Source organism: Bos grunniens, chromosome 2 (assembly GCF_055505025.1).
Source record: "Bos grunniens cultivar Pamir isolate PY7600 chromosome 2, Bosgru_T2T1.0, whole genome shotgun sequence".
Lineage (NCBI taxonomy): Eukaryota > Metazoa > Chordata > Mammalia > Artiodactyla > Bovidae > Bos > Bos grunniens.
This window is the reverse complement of record NC_141166.1, coordinates 83,641,748-83,661,380: the sequence shown is the minus strand read 5'-3', so window position 1 is coordinate 83,661,380 and position 19,633 is coordinate 83,641,748. Positions and strand designations below refer to the sequence as shown.

At 37.3% G+C, this 19,633-nt stretch overlaps 1 protein-coding gene across 3 annotated transcripts in view; it reads right to left on the bottom strand.

Moving 5' to 3' along the window:
• Positions 1-19,633, bottom strand: part of ARHGAP15 (Rho GTPase activating protein 15) — a 700,275-nt gene that overhangs the window by 196,382 nt on the left and 484,260 nt on the right. For all 3 annotated transcript variants that reach the window (XM_086368469.1, XM_086368486.1, XM_086368479.1), the window contains one exon: positions 17,872-17,949. In XM_086368469.1, the coding sequence (XP_086224595.1) occupies positions 17,872-17,949 (78 nt within the window). The remainder of the gene's footprint in view (positions 1-17,871; positions 17,950-19,633) is intronic.

Below are 19,633 nucleotides of genomic sequence, written 5' to 3'. Positions count from 1 at the left end.
GAGTTACAGACTTTTGAGTCACAAGGCTGCATTGTGGTTTGCATTTTCTTCACTTGTCCCAGTGAAATGAAAAGTACCTGAGTATTATTTCTTCTATAAACACACAAGGTGGTACAAACGAAGAAACATATAAAAATATGTTTTTTTCCCCCATTTTTGAATTTCCAGTTTTGTAATTGGAGATTTGAATTTATCCAGCTGATATACTTCATTTTTAAAGTGCTTTAGATGGTTCTTAATATGGTCTCTTTTTGTTTCAATTGTATATTTTATATTTTAAAGTTTTTGATTAGAACAAATTTTCAGATAACTGGATTAGTATTGAGAACAGTGATCTCAGAAATTACACCTGGATTTAGGATTCAGGAGGGCTATATTAATTCAGAATTAACATATGAGAGCTACACATTTGAGCCATAAAAAGAAAATTCCAGGCACAGTTGGCTCTAAAGTTGTCAAAGTGGTATGATTTTGAGATGAGTCAACATTACTTTTTGAAAATGCCTTATGTAGAAACCTGATACCCTCACTTTTGGCTTGGTTATAGGAGTTCCCTTATATTACTCTCTTATGTAGTCAAGAGTCTGAACTAGTTTACTGCGGTTAACAGATTGTCACCTTAGAAGGTCTGAGCAGACTCTTGGGAATGATGATAAAGGTCAGCAGAGAGTATCAGAAAAGGGAGAGGGAAAGGAATGGAGCAGATGGTTGGGTGCTGCGAGTATGAAAGTGGAGAAAGCAGGCTTTGGAGGCATCAGAGGTGAGGGCAGAATGGCTTGAAGGCTCTAAAGGCACATTTTGGTCCCTCTGCACTTTGAGATGATTGACCTCAGTTTCAAGTCAGATAGCTCTCTGGGGGTAGAAATGCAACGCTGATGCCAAGGCATATATTCTCCTGGCTGAGTATTTGGCAAGCAGAAATCATAGGCTCTGGCAGGGATAACTTTACTGAGGGTCTATAATGTACTTGGCACATGATGGGCATAATGGGAAATCCATAAGTAAGCGTGAAGCACATTTCACTTCCCAGAATCTAACGGTCAGGAGAGGGAGAAAGATACGATGCTAAATAGACTAAAACCACTGCTGAACCACAGGTACACAATGATACAGGAACACAGTGGAAGAAAAAGCTAATTTCTGTTGAGATTGATCCCAGGAATCATGAGAGTTGTCTTAAAGAGATGAAGTTACCAGTCAGCAAAACCAATGATGGTGTGTCTCTTGCTCAGAAAGACAGATCTGCTGTTCCTTCCATTGAGACCAATCAAATAATAATATGCACACATATTTCTGTCCCTGTGTCTGATGGGACATTGAATTGAAACATCTCGAGCATAGAAAGGAGACAACCCTTATGGTTGTCAGAGCATTAAAGGAATGATTTAACTAGAAGGGAGAACAGGCCATTCACAAGAGAAAAATGTAGCAGGGAGTGGGGAGACCACAAAAAAACAAACAATCTGGAAAAATGTAAAAGATGAGATGGTGAAACAGCAAGACAAACTGTTATTTAAACAACATTATTCTAGTGAGTTTTTTAGGATCTCATGGACATTATGTTAAGTAAACGATCAGACACCATGCTCACCCTGAGAGCATCCAAGATGGAAACCAGGTTTTTGAAGACTTTAGCTGGGCTTTAAATCCATTTCGTCTCTAGATTACCATGAGACACACACTGCCTTCTCAAAATATCACTTGAATGAAACAAATGCAAGTTTTAGCAGGTCATATAAACTCATAGGGACTTTCATTCACCTATAAAGTGAACAGCTTTTTTATACAGATATAGTGAGACAGCACTGAAAATGCTTTAGAGAATCAAGTACCGACATTCCCTTGGCAAGTTCTAAGGGTGAGCACCATTCTCTTAAAGCGAATTTACACAACTCTTAAAACAAAGCATGTATTTCTTTTGTTATTTCAAAAGAAATATGTGTTAACTGTGTGAAGTTAGAACATGTTTTAGAAAAAAGAAAGACAATAAAAGTCACCAGTACCTAGTCAGACATTTTGTGCATTTCTTGCCATTGTTTCTGGGACAGAGTTTGGCAATACGCAATGAAATAGTCCATTTTAAGAGTGTTCTCTAGCATGTGTAAAATACTTCTTTTTCTTTTTGAAGGAAATATCCCAACTCTGGATCTGATCAATATATTAATTAAGATTCTATTCATTGCAAGAGAGCTTTCAAAGTGAAGCAGGACAGACAGACTTATGGTCTCTGCTCTTAAGGAGTGTTCAGTGTGTTGAGAAGACAAGATATGCATATAATTCTTGCTAGTAATATATGACAACACATACAACATGAGATTTCTGTGAATCAACTAGCTGAAACTGCAAACATATAATTTAAAAGGAGCAGCAATTCCTGAGGGTTGGGGTGATTCAGGGAAAAAACTGGGTTACAGTTAAATAATCCAAGGAAGATATGAGATTAGCCTTTTATCAAATGTTCTTTCCTTTTAAAAAACACACACTTTGCTGTATTAAAATAGCTATCACCATTAGGATGGTTGTCAGGGACACATTTCGATATAATTTCTGATTCTACAAGCATACCCTGAAGATATCATGGGTTTGATTCCAGACTGCAGCAGTAAAGCAAATTCCACAATAAAGTGAGACATACAAATTTTTGGCCTTCCAGTGAATATAAAAGTCATATTTACACTCTACTGTAGTCTATTAAGTGTACAGTAGCATTATGTCTACAAAAATAATGTACATAGTTTAATTATAAATATTGCTAAAAATTCTAACCATCAGCTGAAGTTTCAGTGAGTCATAATTTTTCTTTTGGTGGAGGGTCTTAATGTTGGTGGATGCAGACTGATCAGGGTGGTGGTTGTTGAAGGCTGGGTTGGCTGGGGAAGATCTCTTAAAATATGACAATGAAGTTTGCCATGTTGATAGACTCTTCCTTTACAAACAAGTTGTCTGTAGTTTGCAGTGCAGTGCTATTAGATTGCATTTTACCCAGAGTAGAACATCTTTCAAAATTAGAGTCAATCCTCTCAAACCCTGCCTCTGCTTTATCATTTAAATTTATGTAATAATCTAAATCATTTCTGCTATTGCAACAATTCTCACAGCCTGCTCACCAGGAGTAAATTCCACCTCAAGAAACCAAATTCTATGCTCAACAATAAAAAGCAACTCTTCATTCATTCAAGTTTTATCATGAGATTGTAGCAATTCAGTCACATCTTAGGCTCCACTTCGGGTTCTCTTTCTCTTTCCACTGCATCTTCAGTCACTTCCTCCACTGAAGTCTTGAGCCCCTCAAAGTCATTCATGAGGGTTGGAATCAACTTCTCCCAAACTTCTACTGATGTTGATATTTCCAGTTCTTCCCATGAATCACTAATGTTTTTAGTGGCATCTAGAATAGTGAATCCTTTCCAGAAGGTTTTCAATTTACTTGGTGTAATTCCATCAGATGAATCACTATCTATGGCAGCTATATAACTTTATGAGATATATTTCTGAAATTATAAGGCTTGAAAGTAAAAATTACTCCTTGCTCCAAGGGCTGCAGAATGTGTGCTGTCAGCAGGCATGAAAACATGTCAGCAGGCATGAAAACATTAAGCTCATTGTCCATCTCCATCAGAGCTCCTGGGTGACCAGGTGCATTGTGGATGAGCAGCAATATTTTGAAGGAAATCTTTTTTTTTTCCTGAGCAGTAGGTCTCAACAGTGGGCTTAAGAAATCAGTAAACCATGTTGTCAACAGATGTGCCGTCACCCAGGCTTTGTTGTTCCATTTACAGAGCACAGGCAGAATGGATACAGCATAATTCTTAAGGGCCCTAGGATTTTCAGAATGGTAAATGAGCTTTGGTTTCAATTTAAAGTCACCAGATCATTAGCTTCTTATAAGAGAGTCAGACTGTCCTTTGAAGTTTTGAAGGCAGGCATTGACTTCTCCTCTATGAAAGTCCTAGATGGAATCTTCTTCCAATAGAAGGCTGTTTCATCTGCATTGAAAATCCATTGTTCAGTGTAGCACCTTCATTAATTATCTTAGCTAAATCTTCTGGAAAACTTGCTACAACTTCTATAACCAGCATTTGCTGCTTCATCTTGTGCTTTGATGTCATGGAGACAGCTTCTTTCATTAAATCTCCTAAGCCAACCTCTGCTGATTTAAGATTTTTCTTCTGCAGCTTCCTTATTTGTCAGTCTTTATAAACTTGAAGAGAGTTAGGACACCGCCCTGGTTTAGGCTTTGGCTTAAGGAACTACTATGGCTGGTTTGATCCTCTATCCAGACCACTAAAACTTTCTCCATATAAGCAATAAGACTCACTTTCTTATCATTTGTGAATTACTAGTTTCCCTGGTAGCTCAGCTGGTAAAGAATCCTCCTGCAATGCAGGAGACCCGGGTTCGATGCCTGGGTTGGGAAGCTCCAATGGAGAAGGGATGGGCTACCCACTCCAGTATTCTGGCCTAGAGAATTCCTGTATAGTCCATGGGGTTGCAAAGTGTTGGACACGACTGAGTGACTTTCACTTTCAGCCTTTTAGAGTTGCACTTTAATTTTTTTTTTTTTTTAAACTTCTGTTTGCATTCACAACTTGGCTAACTGATGCAGGAGGCCTAGCTCTCTGCCTGTCACAGGTTTTGACATGCCTTTCTCACTAAGCTTAATCATTTCCAGTTCTTGATTTAAAGTGAGAGCCACATGACTCTTCTCTATTTGAACACTTAAAGGCCACTATAGGGTTCTTAATTGGCCTGCTTTCCATATTGTTGTGTGTTAGGGACTAGGAGACCCTCAGAGAAGGAGAGAGACAAGGGAATGGTTGGTTGGTGGAGCAGTCAGAACAAACACGACATATGTGGATTAAGTTCACTGTTTTACATGGGCGCCATTCAGAGTACACCAAAACAATTACAATAGTGACTTCAGAGATAACTGATCACAGATCACCATGCTGCTGCTGCTGCTGCTAAGTTGCTTCAGTCGTGTCTGACTCTGTGCGACCCCATAGACGGCAGCCAACCAGGCTCCCCCATCCCTGGGATTCTCCAGGCAAGAACACTGGAGTAGGCTGCCATTTCCCTCTCCAATGCATGAAAATGAAAAGTGAAAGTCAAGTCGCTCAGTCGTGTCCGACTCTTCGCGACCCCATGGACTGCAGCCTACCAGGCTCCTCCGCCCATGGGATTTTCCAGGCAAGAGTACTGGAGTGGGGTGCCATTGCCTTCTCCACAGATCACCATGCCAATCATTATAATAGTAAGTTTGAAATATTGTGAAGATTACCAAAATGTAACACAGAGACACAAAGTGAGCAATTGCTGTTGGGAAAATGGCATGGATAAACCTGGAACAGGGTTGCCACAAACCTTTAATTTGTATAAAGGGCAGTGTCTATGAACAATAAAGTGAAACCCAATAAAATGAAGCATAATGTAACATTTTCCACTATAACTGATTCATTATTTCATGTGATTAACTCATCTCTAGAGAACAGATGGTCTTGCCTTAAAGTCAAGAAAACTGGCCTAGGAAGGCTAAGTGATTTGAGCAAGAAAACACAGCTAGTAAGAGGTGATACGGAAACCCATAAAAGTTATCTAACTCCTAGACCTCAGTGTTCTCATTGTACCTAATGGCTTAAAAGAAATGGTTCAAAAGACACATGGAAAATAAGACAAATTAGAATGTGGAGATTACCTCATGTAAACCAGTGACCATTATATCTTGACTGACCTACTGCAATTACCTCCTAACTGTTCCCCAGTTTCTACCCTTATCCTCTACAGTCTATTCTTCTCATAGCAGTCAGAATGATTAAAAAATAAATAAATAATATCAGATCATTCTGTGATTATCTGCCACCCCCTCCACCCCTTGACTGTCTATTGAATTTAGAATGAAAGGCAAAACTTCTTATTTTGATTTGCAAGTGTTTCCATGGGTGGCTTTGCCCATCTTTCTGACTTCCGTGTCCTGAGGTCATACAAACCCTGATTCTCTAGGGCCAGTTTTCCTCCGCCTGGTCATTTCTCCCTCCACATCTTTGTGTCATTCCTATCCGGGCAAGTATCTACTCAGATGGCACCTCCTCAAAGAGATCTTCACAGATCATCGAAAATGAGGACCATCTTCCTCATCCCTTCAGTTATTCTCTATCATGTCACTATCTTGACTCTTGGCTTATCTAGTAAGCACCTTGTATATTTGATTATTATCTATCACTTGACATCAAAATGAATACTTCCCCAGATCTTGACTCCTTTGGGCTCTTCTCAGTACTTAGAAGAGACCCTGACTCATAGAAGGTTTTTCAGTAAATATTTTTGAATAAATAAATCTCCATTTCAAGTCATCCTTAGGCAAATTAAAGTCTTATTCTATTCTTTAAACTAATTTTCCTCATTTCTTGATTCTTATATACTTTTAAATGTATAATACTTTTGGGGGTGGGGCATCGCAAGACCAGGAAAGTCCCTTGCAGTTTCAGCCTTGAAATTTGAGAGGTGGCTTTTGGCAGCCTGGCAGGGGGCTGGCAGAGCCTTGGCAATGAGCAGTATCACTGAGAGGAATCACACTGTGGACATTCACATAAGTAGACGACAGTCCTAATTGTGGTCTTACCACCTGGGTTGAGAGTTGCCCATTGTTTAGGCAGTTTTTCTTGGCCTATTGGGCCAGGATGTTAGTGCTGGCTCTGATCTTCCATCTTAACAGCTGCCTTTTCATTTTGCCAAGTCTTTATTATCCGGTCCATGTTGGACAATCAGATTATGACCTCATGTGGAGGTAAGAGGTAGAGAGAAGTTGGTGGTTTATCGGGTCGACTGGACATAAACTTTCAAACTCTGAAGATTTTTTTTTGCTTGGGGTTATATAACACTTTGGCCCTAAGAAGCCTGGTAGTCTATTCAGGCCTAACCATCACTGGTGGTCCAACATTATTCATTAATTCACTTAAGGAATTAATTCACATTCAGCAAAAACCTACTTGAAGGCTATTATGTTCTAAGCATACTGAGAACTGGGGGGTTACTTAGGAGACCAAACCAAGCAAAATCTTGCTTGCAAAGAGGCTACAGTGTAGAGGGGGAGGGCAGTAACTGAAGCAGCAATTAAAGAAGCAAGGCAATTTCAGGCAGTGTGTGTGGTGAAGAAAACAAAGCATTGGGATGAAGAGTGTATGGGTGAATACAGTGCAGGCATGTTTCAGACGTGTTAGCAATGGAAGGTCTTGCTGAAAAGATGATTTGAATGTTGAGAAGAGTGAGTCCGGTAGGGACTGGAGGAAGCACATTTCAGGTACACAGGAGCAGAATCCAGAGCCTTGGAAAGGAAATGAGCTTCATGTGTCTGAGGAAAGAAGGAAGGAAGCCAGGGTGGTTGGAGAATAGTAAGATGAGAGACAAGGACATAGTAAGATCAGAGAGATAGGAAGGAAAAAGAATCTGTGGGGCCTGCAGATCCTAGGAGTTCCTTATTAATTTACACTGAATAGACCAACAGGTTTCTTGGCTATTAGATTCAAATATCCATGGAAATATAGGCTCCATGTCAATGAGAATGTCTTTTGCTGTATTCACTGCTATATTTCCAGCATCCTCCATGTTGCCTGGCACATACTAAGAATGTTTTGAGTGTCTGTCAATGAACAAATGATGTAAAAGCCAAAATCTTATTTTATGAAGCTCACTTCTCACTTCCATATCAATTTTGATGTCTCAGGACCCTCAGAGAAGAGGAAAGTGGACAGGCATACCTACCACTCCATCTCCAGTAGGCCATGAATGTGAGGGCATATAAGGAGGATGATTTTGAAGTCCACATGACTCTAAGTCACTCAGATTTTCATCTGATCATTGCTTCATCCCTAACTTTGTAAACTTTGGATGCTTCTCTTCAGGGAGTTCATGAGGACCTGAAAAAGTTCCTCCCTGCCTCTATACTTGTTACTTTTTCTTTCTAGAAGAAACTTTGAAGTAATGAGAATACTTTTTTTTTTTCCCATATAGCACACTTTTGTTAGGAAATGCTTTTCAACTACATGGAGTGCCTTGAAAAAGAGGTGCCATATGTGAGTCACTGAAGCCAAAATTATCGGCAACAGGGACTTTCCTGTGTGAAAACAAAAACCAAAGCATACTTTCAGAATTCAAAATTCAGTGCATGGACTTAACAAGAGTAATACAATTAATTTCATCCCTAGTTAGTCAATTCTGATTTTCTCTCTACTTTGTCATTTCCAACATTCTGGAGAGCCAAGATGGCAAGCAAAGTAGAACCACTATTTCCTATAGCATGCCTGGCTTGCCCAGTAGCCAATGACATGCAGTAAATCATCTCTCCTCAAGCTTTTTCTCACTGAGGCAGAGAATGGGAATTTGGGATTTTTTCACTCTTTATTTGTGTCCCATGATTTTTTTTATCCAATCTAAATTAGGTGTTAATTTATAGGAGTCTGGGAGAAAATAAATGCAAAATATCGCTTGAGTGTTCTTTACTGAGACACCTAAGTAGTAGAACCTAACACAATGTACCTATGATACCACTTGGTAGGAGTTTATCAGAAGTTCATCATTCTCTTATTTTGCACCAAATCTTTATTTAACCCATAAAGAGTATTGTGCACTTTGTTGTACTGGGGATACAAAAATGAATCAAACTTATTACCCTCCATGAAGTCACAGGCAGTTAGGGGTTATTTATTGAAAGAACACTTTAAAATGAGGTTTCCTTTTATAAGAGTCCCACAGACTGGACATCAAGAAAGTATAGTAGCATAATAAGAAGTGGTTTTTGGTTCTTTGATGTTAAAAAGAAGAAAATGTCTCTCTCTTCCCTCCCCTACAGTAAATTGAATCCAGCAACCAGTGACATATTCTTTGGAGTAAGTTTAAAGTGGGTTCATTGTCTGGCTTTAAAACATATTACCCTTGTGGCCTTAGAAAAGTTACTCAATCTTTCTGAACCATGATTTTCATGTATGCATAATGTGGATAATAAAGTTTATCTACCTAGCAAAATTCTATATGGATTAGAGATAATTCTAACTTTGCATACCTGCCATGTAGTAGATTCTCAATAAGCACTAGCTATCATCAGTGTTAGTATTATTCTGTTACATTTTAAAATATTATTTACCCTTTAGTTTTGTTAGCAAATCCTTAGACACAACAATTTTCCTTTTCATTTATTCCAGAATCTACAATATTGGAAAAGGATTGCAGTTATGAAAAATGCCAGCAATTTTAATCATATGAATAATATACATGTTACATTCATGACATTAATTTCTTAGTTACATTCTAAATCATAACTCAGACTTCATAAAAGTTATTTAACATTATTATATCAATCAATAGTCAAAGAGAAACCATTTATCATTAGAAATTGCTTAACAAAAAAGTGTTCACAGCCTATTTCTGCTTTTCTTAAAAATACATCTCACATGTCTTATGGTTTGTAGGTCATGTTTTCTCTAAATATCCAGAATAAAACTAGCTGGACATTGCACAGGGGTTCCCAGATCTGGCTATGCACTTGACTCGGCTGGAAAGTTTTTCTTTGGAAATGAATATTAATAGCTCTAACCTCAGCCTTTTGCATCAGAGTTTTTATGACTGAACTTCAAAAATCAAATATGCAGGGCAGGAATAGAGATGCAGACATAGAAAATGGACTTGTGGACACAGCGGGGGAAGGAGAATGGGGGACAAATTTAGAGAGCAGCATTGAAATATATTCATTACCATGTGTAAAATGGATAGCTAGTGGGAAGTTGCTGTATAAGACAGGGAGGGCCTCGTGCTCTGTGATGACCTAGTGGAGTGGGATGGTGGGTGGGAGGGAGGGAGGCTCAAGAAGGAAGGGATATATATATATATTTATATATATATATATATATATATACACACATATAGCTGATTCACTTTGTTGGACAGCAGAAACACAACATTGTAAAGCAACTATACACTATTTTTAAAAATAAATAAACAGTGGCCATGATCTGTAAAAAATAAATAAAATAAAAAAACATAAAAAGCCCCACTACTTGATTCTTGTGGCAGACAGACTTTACAATGATCCCTGATTATCTCTTCCACCTTGTGTTCATGCCTTCTGTAATCCCCTCCTCTAAGGTATGGATAGGAACCACAACTTGCTTCTAACCAACAGCATGCACCAAAGGTGTTGAGTTATAACCTTTTTGATATCTTACAAAAGATTATATCTTTGCTTCAGCCACTGGTCTCTCTCCCTAACTGCTCTGATGAAGAAAGCTGCCATGTTGTGAGATGGTGTATGGAGAGGTCCACAAGGCCTTTGACCAACAGCCAGTACTGTTGAGGCCTTAAGCTCAACCTATAAGGAACTAAATCCTACCAACAACCATGGGAGTTTGGAATTAGACCTGTCCCCACTTGAGCTTCCAGATCAGGGCCCATGCCTGGCTGACACCTTGACTGCAGTCTTATGCAGAATTCAGCTAGTCTACCTCTGACCCACAAAAACTGGGAAATTATAAATGTGTGTTGCTTAAGCAGCTAAGTTGCTGGTAACATTGTTACTCAGCAGTAGATAACCAATACAATTTTGAAATATAGTCAGGGCTGGGAACCCATGCTTTAGACTTTGTTTAGAATAGAAGTAAGTTCAATTTTTTTCCTACTAATTTTTAATGACTATGCATTAATTCTAATAATAATGATAAATGATAATGATGGGTTTTTATAAATATCCATAGAGATTTGCTTAAAGATTGGTAGTCGCACATCTCTGACTGGTCTAATTTCTGGACTCAATTTTTTGACCCAGTGGAAAAAGCACAACTAAAGTAGATCTGAAAATTTCAGTAGAATTTACTCCTCCTCTCCAATGAACATGAGGATATTCTTTTGGAATCTGGAATTTCCCAAAAGCCTTTGGATAAGATAAAGCTAACCCAGACTTCCTATGAATTTGGCTAGGTATGAGACAAATCACTGGATAGTCTCTAAAGAAAAATAATATTATTATCATCAGAGAAAACTCAATCATGTGGAAGCCAAAAGCCATATTTGATTATTAATATTTAGTATCATGTTATTATTAAGACAATTAAGTAATATTGATTTGATTTCAAGTAACCACTTGTCATCTTAATTAAATCTAATACTGATTATCATTGCTTGATTCAGAGTTTTTAAAGTCCTTACATTTTCATTATTATTCCCATTTTGGAAATGAAGAGTCTGTGATTTGAAGGGGTTAACATAGTTTCTATTAGACTAACAAATAGCTTGGAATGAAGATAAGGAGGCAGTTTCATCGATGCTGACCCAGTGCTCTTTCCTGACTAGATGATCTCTGTCTTTGATTGTTTCACCACGGAGTTAAATCAGTTCCTTTTTGCTTGGTATATAATGAATTATAAAATACAGTTCACAATAAATGAATGGTGTCATTTGTTTAAAAATAAGTAGGTAGAATTTGTTTACTTTAAACACTAAACATATTTGAAAGGTGTTATTCGAATATTACATGAAACTAAAAACTTTATAAATATATGTGCATGTGAAGATCTTATTGTTTCGACCTCTGTGTTTAGCATTACTTACTAATAACAAATACATTTTCTTAAGCAGCTAGGAAGCAATACAAGCTTTGGCATCAATAGTCTTTGAGCCCTCTGACTCAATGTAGCTGAAAAATGAGGTCTGAGAAAGTTTCCAAAGCCCTGAATGATGTTAGAGTCTGGCCCTTTTATGATCAAGTGATCTTTTCAGCTTTAATGGGAAAAATAAATCATTGTTAAAAGATAATCTTGTCACATGGAAGCCAGAAAGGTGCAATATCAATGATTCAACTTACCAAAAAACCGCCCCGTGGAATGGATAAAGCAAATAACACAGTTTGTTTTGTTGTTGCTGTGGTTGGTGGTGAGAGGGGAGTAGGCTTAAGGAAATACCTCGTTTTAAAAATAATAAGAGGGCAATATAAACTCTTAATAGAAAAATGAATGGACTTGATACAATGGCTATTTTATGAGAACAGAACTAGAAGTTTTGAAATCCTTTTCCAGATCTTTTCCTGTTTCATCCAATTGCTTATTTCATGGTGAAACTGCCAATTGTTCACATTCTTTCTCGCTTTCCTCTTCTCTTATTCAATTTTTGATGCTGCAAATAATATGAAAAGCACCAGGATAGCTACTAAAGTTAATGCTTTGCTTTCTTTTGCTTTGTGGTACAAATCTATATAAAAGTAGTTTAGATATAGCTGGCAACACAAAATTGTTCCTCTAATAGTTTATTTTCAATGGAGCTTATTCTTAGCATGATCAAAATAAGCAAGTTCATCTCTTTAAGCCAATATTTAATTTGGATTATTATGCCAGTAAGGTCTGGGTGAATAAAGATATGCAAAGTATAAGACTGTAAATTAATGGGAAAAAATCTTCTTCCATTTTAAAATAACACACATACAATCGTATGCACACACACACGTACACACACCCACATACCCAATTAAGATTCTTGGCCATGGAGATTTATGGCATTTATATATTTTGTTCCTCTGGGTGTGAAAAAGTGAAGGAGGGTGTCCCTGAGAATGTTCCTTTAAATTATTTTTCTATATTTGGAAAACATGTCTAAAATTCTGGTAAGAAGTAACTTCTTCCAGTTCAGAGAAATGCTTAGAGGGAAGATTTGTTATGTGTACCAAGAAACACCAGTTTGGAAAACGCTCAATCAGTTCTTCTCTCTGTGCCTCACAGTCCTCTATTGTCTCATGGGCTCAGGAAGTTTTGCAGTTAATATTTTCCAAAAAGAATGCCAGTCTTCCTTGTCCTTTTTTTTTTAAAGGGTGAAAGAGAGCATCTAAGTAATATAAAAGGGAGTCTGAACTGAATTTAGAGTTTGACCAATAAGCCCGATGGGCAGCTCAAACCAGAATTCTGGTGTCAAAGGAGGGGGCGTTCAGATTGGTGGGATTTTTAAGACCCACTTTCAGAAGTTCTCAAGACAGTGATGCAGCATCCTCAGTGCTAAAGTCTGTCCTTTGTAAAAGGACCCCCACACAAGTCACATCACAGATCATTCTAAGGAATCAACGCAGTGTCACTGGCTGATGGTAAGTTGACATCTAAGATCATAGACTAGTTTCTCTGATCATAGACTAGTTTCTACAAGGGGCTGCCCTTGTAGAATGGAGGAGAAGCATCAGCAAAATGTCACTGAAAGTTGTCACCAAATATAACAAACAGAAGAGCACGGCTCACTAATGCATAAATAGCCAGTGAGTCTAGAGTCTTTCATGACTCTCTGTGAGGGTCGCAACAGAATACTGTGATAGTTTCTGGTTCCAAACATAGATACATGAAGCTCTACTGGGAATGGTAGCATCAGGCGTCAGACTTCTTCCTAACTGTAGCATTCGGCGTTTTCCCAGGCATTTCTCTTTCTTGAAAAGTTTCAGTCAAACTCCTATGACAGTACTTGTCACTTACAAACACCAGAAAATAGAAAGCCACTAAGAAGTGGATAAAACATGAAGAGACTGATCTTCACTTTTGTAAGGAGGTAATAAAGAATCAATGAATGGGCAAAGTCAAACCCAGCAGTGGTTTTTGGCACTGGCTCTGAGACACAGAGATGTGGGATCTAGTCCAAGCCCTCTCACTCACTTGCTTTATGACCTTAGGACATTATTTAACATTTCTGGGTCTCAGTTTCCTCACCTTTAAAATGGAAACAGTAATAACCCACATTCTATGGAATGGTAGGACTAAATTAAATAAGTAAAACACTTGGTAGAGTGCCTGGCACATAATAAATTATGAAAATACATTAGCTACTTTTATAATAATAATTATTATTATCCTCATCATTACCAGTTACAATTAGGAAATGCTTTTCAAAAGTGATCACTTTGAATTTAACTTGTATGCCATCTGATCTGGAAGTATAATAAGGGTATCCAATTCCTACTGATTTAGTGAGTCAAACAGAAAACCAAAACAAATTGAATCATTCAACTGGTGTATTTAGAATTGCTGATGATTATAGCATTCAAGAAAGTTAGTGAAATACATAAATTGCAATTAAACTGTTCTTGAAAATCACCAAAATCAGTTTTCATTTGTCTAGTCTAATGGTGGGTAGGGCTTATTCATTTAAAAAATATACATTTAGAACCTTCTGAAAAGGAAACATTGTGGAATGTGAACATGGAGGAGATAAAAGGTGTTAACACAGACAGGGTATGCCAAAACCAGCTATGCTCTATCTTAGAATACAAAAAAGAATGCATTGCCTTCACATATCCCATTTTGCTTTTCAAGGAATTATCACTGGACTGCCACTTTATTGCCTTGCACATACGTGCACACACACACACACACATATTCACTCACATACATACACACACATAGAGAAAATCACAATGATGTACACATTCAGTCTCTTTGTATCCAGCACTGATTCTCTCCTATGTCAGCTCTGTTGTCAGCAACCAGCATGTAGAAGGGGAAGGTATGGTGTTAGAACAAATGTTACAGCTCCACTCCTGTAATTTCATTCACAAGATAATCTGATTAGTAAAATTTGAGGGAGACTGGCATATCTTTTGGGCTTCCCTGGTGGCTATCTTTTATCATCTAATCCGAAAAAAAAAAAAGAACACAACATAGCTTGGACAAAATCACTAGTATCAGAGGTTCTAATACAGCATAATTTGTGCTGAGTGTATTGCATTCTGACAGTGCTATAAACCAGGGAGACAGTTTACTGACAATTCTGTGCTACCAGATACCAACTCAGGCCTCTGTCCAGCTTTACATTGTCAGCTCTCATGGAAACATGAGCAGTTATGCAGCCCCAGAGGATGCTGAAGTTTTTCAAAAGATGAGATGGACAGATTTCATATTTTCATTGCAGATTTTTTTTTTGTCTTTTCAAACTGCTGAGCATAATTTTTTTAAAGGCAGGAAATGCAACTAGTGTTTGTTTCTAGCATGGCTTCTGTTTTGAGATTTCTTCTTTGTAGAAGAAATGTGTTGCCCAGCTGTCTAGAATCCCAATCAGGATATGGTTTTTGTATGAAATATATTACAAGAATGATTTTAGCTGGTTATAAACAGGAATGGTTATAAAAAGCTGGGGCTATTTTATCCAATTTTTATCCACAGAGGGGGTACTCTGGCTCAGGCCAATGGGACCAATATGAATACATAAGGTAATGTTCAGTTCTGCCTTCCGCCCATGAAGGACAGTAATTCTGAAAGACAAAAGTACATATTAGTGAGCAAACAGATTCTTAGTTACAGTGTAAGTGAAAGTTGCTCAGTCGTGTACAATTCTTTGTGACCCCATGGACTATACAGTACATGGAATTATCCAGGCCAGAATACTGGAGTGGGTAGCCTTTCCCTTCTTCAGGTAATCTTCCCAACCCAGGGATAGAACCCAGGCCTCCCACACTGCAGGCAGAATCTTTACCAGCTGACTCACAGGGGAATTACAGAGATGCTCAGAAATAAGAAGCACGTGGCCACTGGCCAAAAGCATTGTAGTTAACACTTAAAAGCATGGTTCAACCCAAGCTGAACTGCTGGAGAGGTTAATGCTTCTTAGTATTAATACTTCTCCTATTTGCAACACACACACACAGACAATATACAACAGATATTAAGAGCTCCCTGCGTGGAGACTCCAAGAGCTACTGGTTAATGAGGATAGATACAAGACTTATTTAAATCCTACCTTTTTAGGTGTATAGAGATTCAGGGAGGAGATAGATATTTCAAATAGTATGCTCTTTTTTTCTTATTCCAAGACTTTCAAATTGTAATGCTTCTGAAATATAATCACTGAATATATTTGATAAAATTCTCTTTAAAAGAATGGCATTAAATATCTGGGTCTTATAATAGATGGAATTTTATAAGTTAGATATGCTTGTACGAATGCAAATTTAACTACCCAGCATAATGGGCACCCAGAGAAGGAATCTGACTGAAGGAATGTTGCAAGCTCCCTGGAATGATTTATAATCTGAGCCTTGAAGAATAAGGATAAATCTAATGAGACAGGAAGTTTTTGTATGTGGGATAGGAAGGAAAAGATAGGAGGATATTGAAAGTAGATGAAAGAGTGTATGCAAAAGCATTAAGAAATACAACAGCATGTAAATAAGGAAGTACAGTTATGAATGTATTGTGAAAGAAATTCTGAGGGCCTGCATCTGGCTAGAAGTAGGTGGGAAGCCAGATTATGAAGACTGTATAAATTCTCCTGAAGGCAATTAGACACTATTGACTTTTTAAGTGAAAGGGAAACTTAGATGTACTGAACAACTACCAAGAGTCTGTTATGTTACTAAGGGAATACCACATCTTATCTCATTTCATTCTCACAAGTATTTCCAAAGCACCTCCTTCCTGTTTTTACAGATAAAAAACAGAGCATAGGAGAATTAAATAGATGCCAAGGACACAAGGAGAGAGTGTCTCGTTTTTATCCCACATGTATAACTCTAAACTTATGAGCTATCTGTAATAACATCTCAAGATGTTTCGATCTTTTATTTTCTTCAATATTTCCTAATTATTATTTTTTAAATTCTCATCTTTTTTTAGAGAAAGTTTAGGTTTACAGGAAAGCTTAATAGAAAATATAGTTTCCAATATACCCCCCTTATACTTGTCCACTCCCCCACCATTTCCCTTATTAGTAAGATCTTGCATTAATGTAGTACATTTGTTACAACTGATGAGCCAATATTTATAAGTTATTATTAGTTAAAGTCCATAGTTTTCATTAAGGTTCACTCAGGGTTATATATTATTTAGATTTTGATAAATGTATAATGACATGTATCCACCTATACAGTATCAAACAGAATAGTTTCATGGCCCTAAAAATCCCCCATGCTCACTCATTCTTCTCTCTCTCCCCTCAAATCCTTTACTATCACTGATCTTTTACAATCTCCATAGTTTTGCGTTTTACAAAATGTCATATAGCTGAGATGATATAGTATATAGCATTTTCAGACTGGCTTCCTTCACCTAGCAATATGCAGTTAAGTTTTATCCAAGCCTTTTCATGACTTGACTGCTCATTTCTTTTTATCAGTAAATAATATTCCATTATAGGGATGTTTTATGGTTTGTTTATCTAGTCAACTATTGAAGGAAATCTTGGATGCCTTAAAATTTTACCAATTATGAATAAAATTAATGAAAATATTTTGTGCAGTTTTTTTGTGTGTGAACATAAGATTTGAACTCATTTGGGTAAATACCAAGGAGTACAACTGCTGGGTAATAAGGTAAGAATAAGTTTATTTTCATAATAACCTGCTAAGGTATTTTCTGAGTTAGCCGCACTATTTTTCATTCCTACTAGTATGAATGAGAGCTCCTGTTGCTCCACATCCCTGTCAGCATTTGGTGCAGTCAGCATTTAAAATTTTAGCTATTCTAATAGGCTTGTGGTAGTATTTTATTGTTGTTCTAGTTTGTAATCCTTTGATGATACATGTATTCCATAATTTTTATTGTTTTACTTACCTATTATATATTTTCTAACATTTGTGATTTTGACTCTTACATTTTCCACTATTCATTTATTTATCAATTATCAACATATATTAAACGTGTATTATATGTCAGCAACATTTTTCAAAGCTAGTTTATTTTTTACTCATTATTCTCGTCTTCATTTTAAGTTCATATTTTACTTGTTATTTATTTCACACAATGTATCAGCTAGGCCTTTTTATTGTACTCATCTTCAAATAAACTATATTCATAATACACACAGCAGAGAGTGTGAAATATTGTTAGAGACAAAACTACTTGAAAGAAGGTCTGAAGTAAAGAAATCACTTACCTTGGTTGACGATAAATCTTAACTTCTGTATTGTTGCCAGATTGCCACTAACACGATATATTCCATCAACATCTAGACCTGAAAACAAAAGGGCATGTTTTATATTCACTCTTATAAGAATGAGATGATAAAAGGAAGATAATAATTATACTATCTCTTCCTCACAGAGAAAACAAATTTCTTTTTCCTAAAGCAAGTAGTCTTCAATATTTTAATCCAAATAAACTAATCGTTAAGTTCAGTAACAGCTAACCATCGACAAACTTGATTGCAGTTGAACCATAAAAGAGCAGTAGGTAGCATGGAATTTCACAGTATAGTTATGATTCATTCCCAAAGACAGAAATCAACCTGAGGGTGCAGTAGGCAGAAGAACCTTCATGTATATGTGTATTATTGACCCTTGTTGGAAAGATAAAGTAACCCAAAGTGTTTGTGAAGTTTCCCTTCCTTAAAAATTCTTCCTTCCTTCTCTGCCCTTTACTGCTTTCTCACTTTTCTTTCTCTTTTTCTTCCCTTTCTCCTATTCATATTCTATTCTTATTCTGTTCTATTCTATTCTATTCATTTTATTCTATTCCTAGGGATTCCAATTCATTTCCATTTGGTTTCATTTTCTTTTTCATGCAGTCCCTATGGCATAACGTGTATTGGTCTGATTATTTGAAACTACAGAATGAAAATTCTACTCTCGATGTATAACTACTTTGATAGTCTCTAGTGTATTGTAGGTAATAGGATACTCCATTACAGAGGGGAAAAATAAAAATAAATCCTTGACAAGATAGTGACAACAGTTTCAGATTATTTTAAAACTAGTCATCTATAATTCAGAATAACTTATCCTGGCAGTGGGTTTGGATAATAAACCACTTGTTTTCCACATACTTATTTATATCTATATCATCTGGTTATTTCCATGAGTCAGTTATGAAAAAGAAGAAAATGGAGAAACAGGAAAATGAAAAGAGAAACACTTATTCAGACACTATTATTGTCAATAAGAAATGTTGATAACATAATTTTAATGTCAGGATTGAATATTCCTTGATGTGCCCAGGCCCTCAAAGAGACTTAGATGAGATTCAGATCAGATCAGATAAGTTGCTCAGTCGTGTCCGACTCTTTGCAACCTCATGAATCGCAGCACGCCAGGCCTCCCTGTCCATCACCAACTCCCAGAGTTCACTGAGACTCATGTCCATTGAGTCAGTGATGCTATCCAGCCATCTCATCCTCTGTCGTCCCCTTCTCCTCCTGCCCCCAATCCCTCCCAGCATCAGAGTCTTTTCCAATGAGTCAACACTTTGCATGAGGTGGCCAAAGTACTGGAGTTTCAGCTTTAGCATTATTCCTTCCAAAGAAATCCCAGGGCTGATCTCCTTCAGGATGGACTGGTTGGATCTCCTTGCAGTCCAAGGGACTCTCAAGAGTCTTCTCCAACACCACAGTTCAAAAGCATCAATTCTTCGGCTCTCAGCTTTCTTTATAGTCCAACTCTCACATCCATACATGACCACAGGAAAAACCATAGCCTTGACTAGACAAACCTGTGTTGGCAAAGTAATGTCTATGCTTTTGAATATGCTATCTAGGTTGGTCATAACTTTCCTTCCAAGGAGTAAGCATCTTTTAATTTCATGGCTGCAGTCACCATCTGCAGTGATTTTGGAGCCCCCCAAAATGAAGTCTGACACTGTTTCCACTGTTTCCCCATCTATTTGCCATGAAGTGATGGGACCGGATGCCATGATCTTCGTTT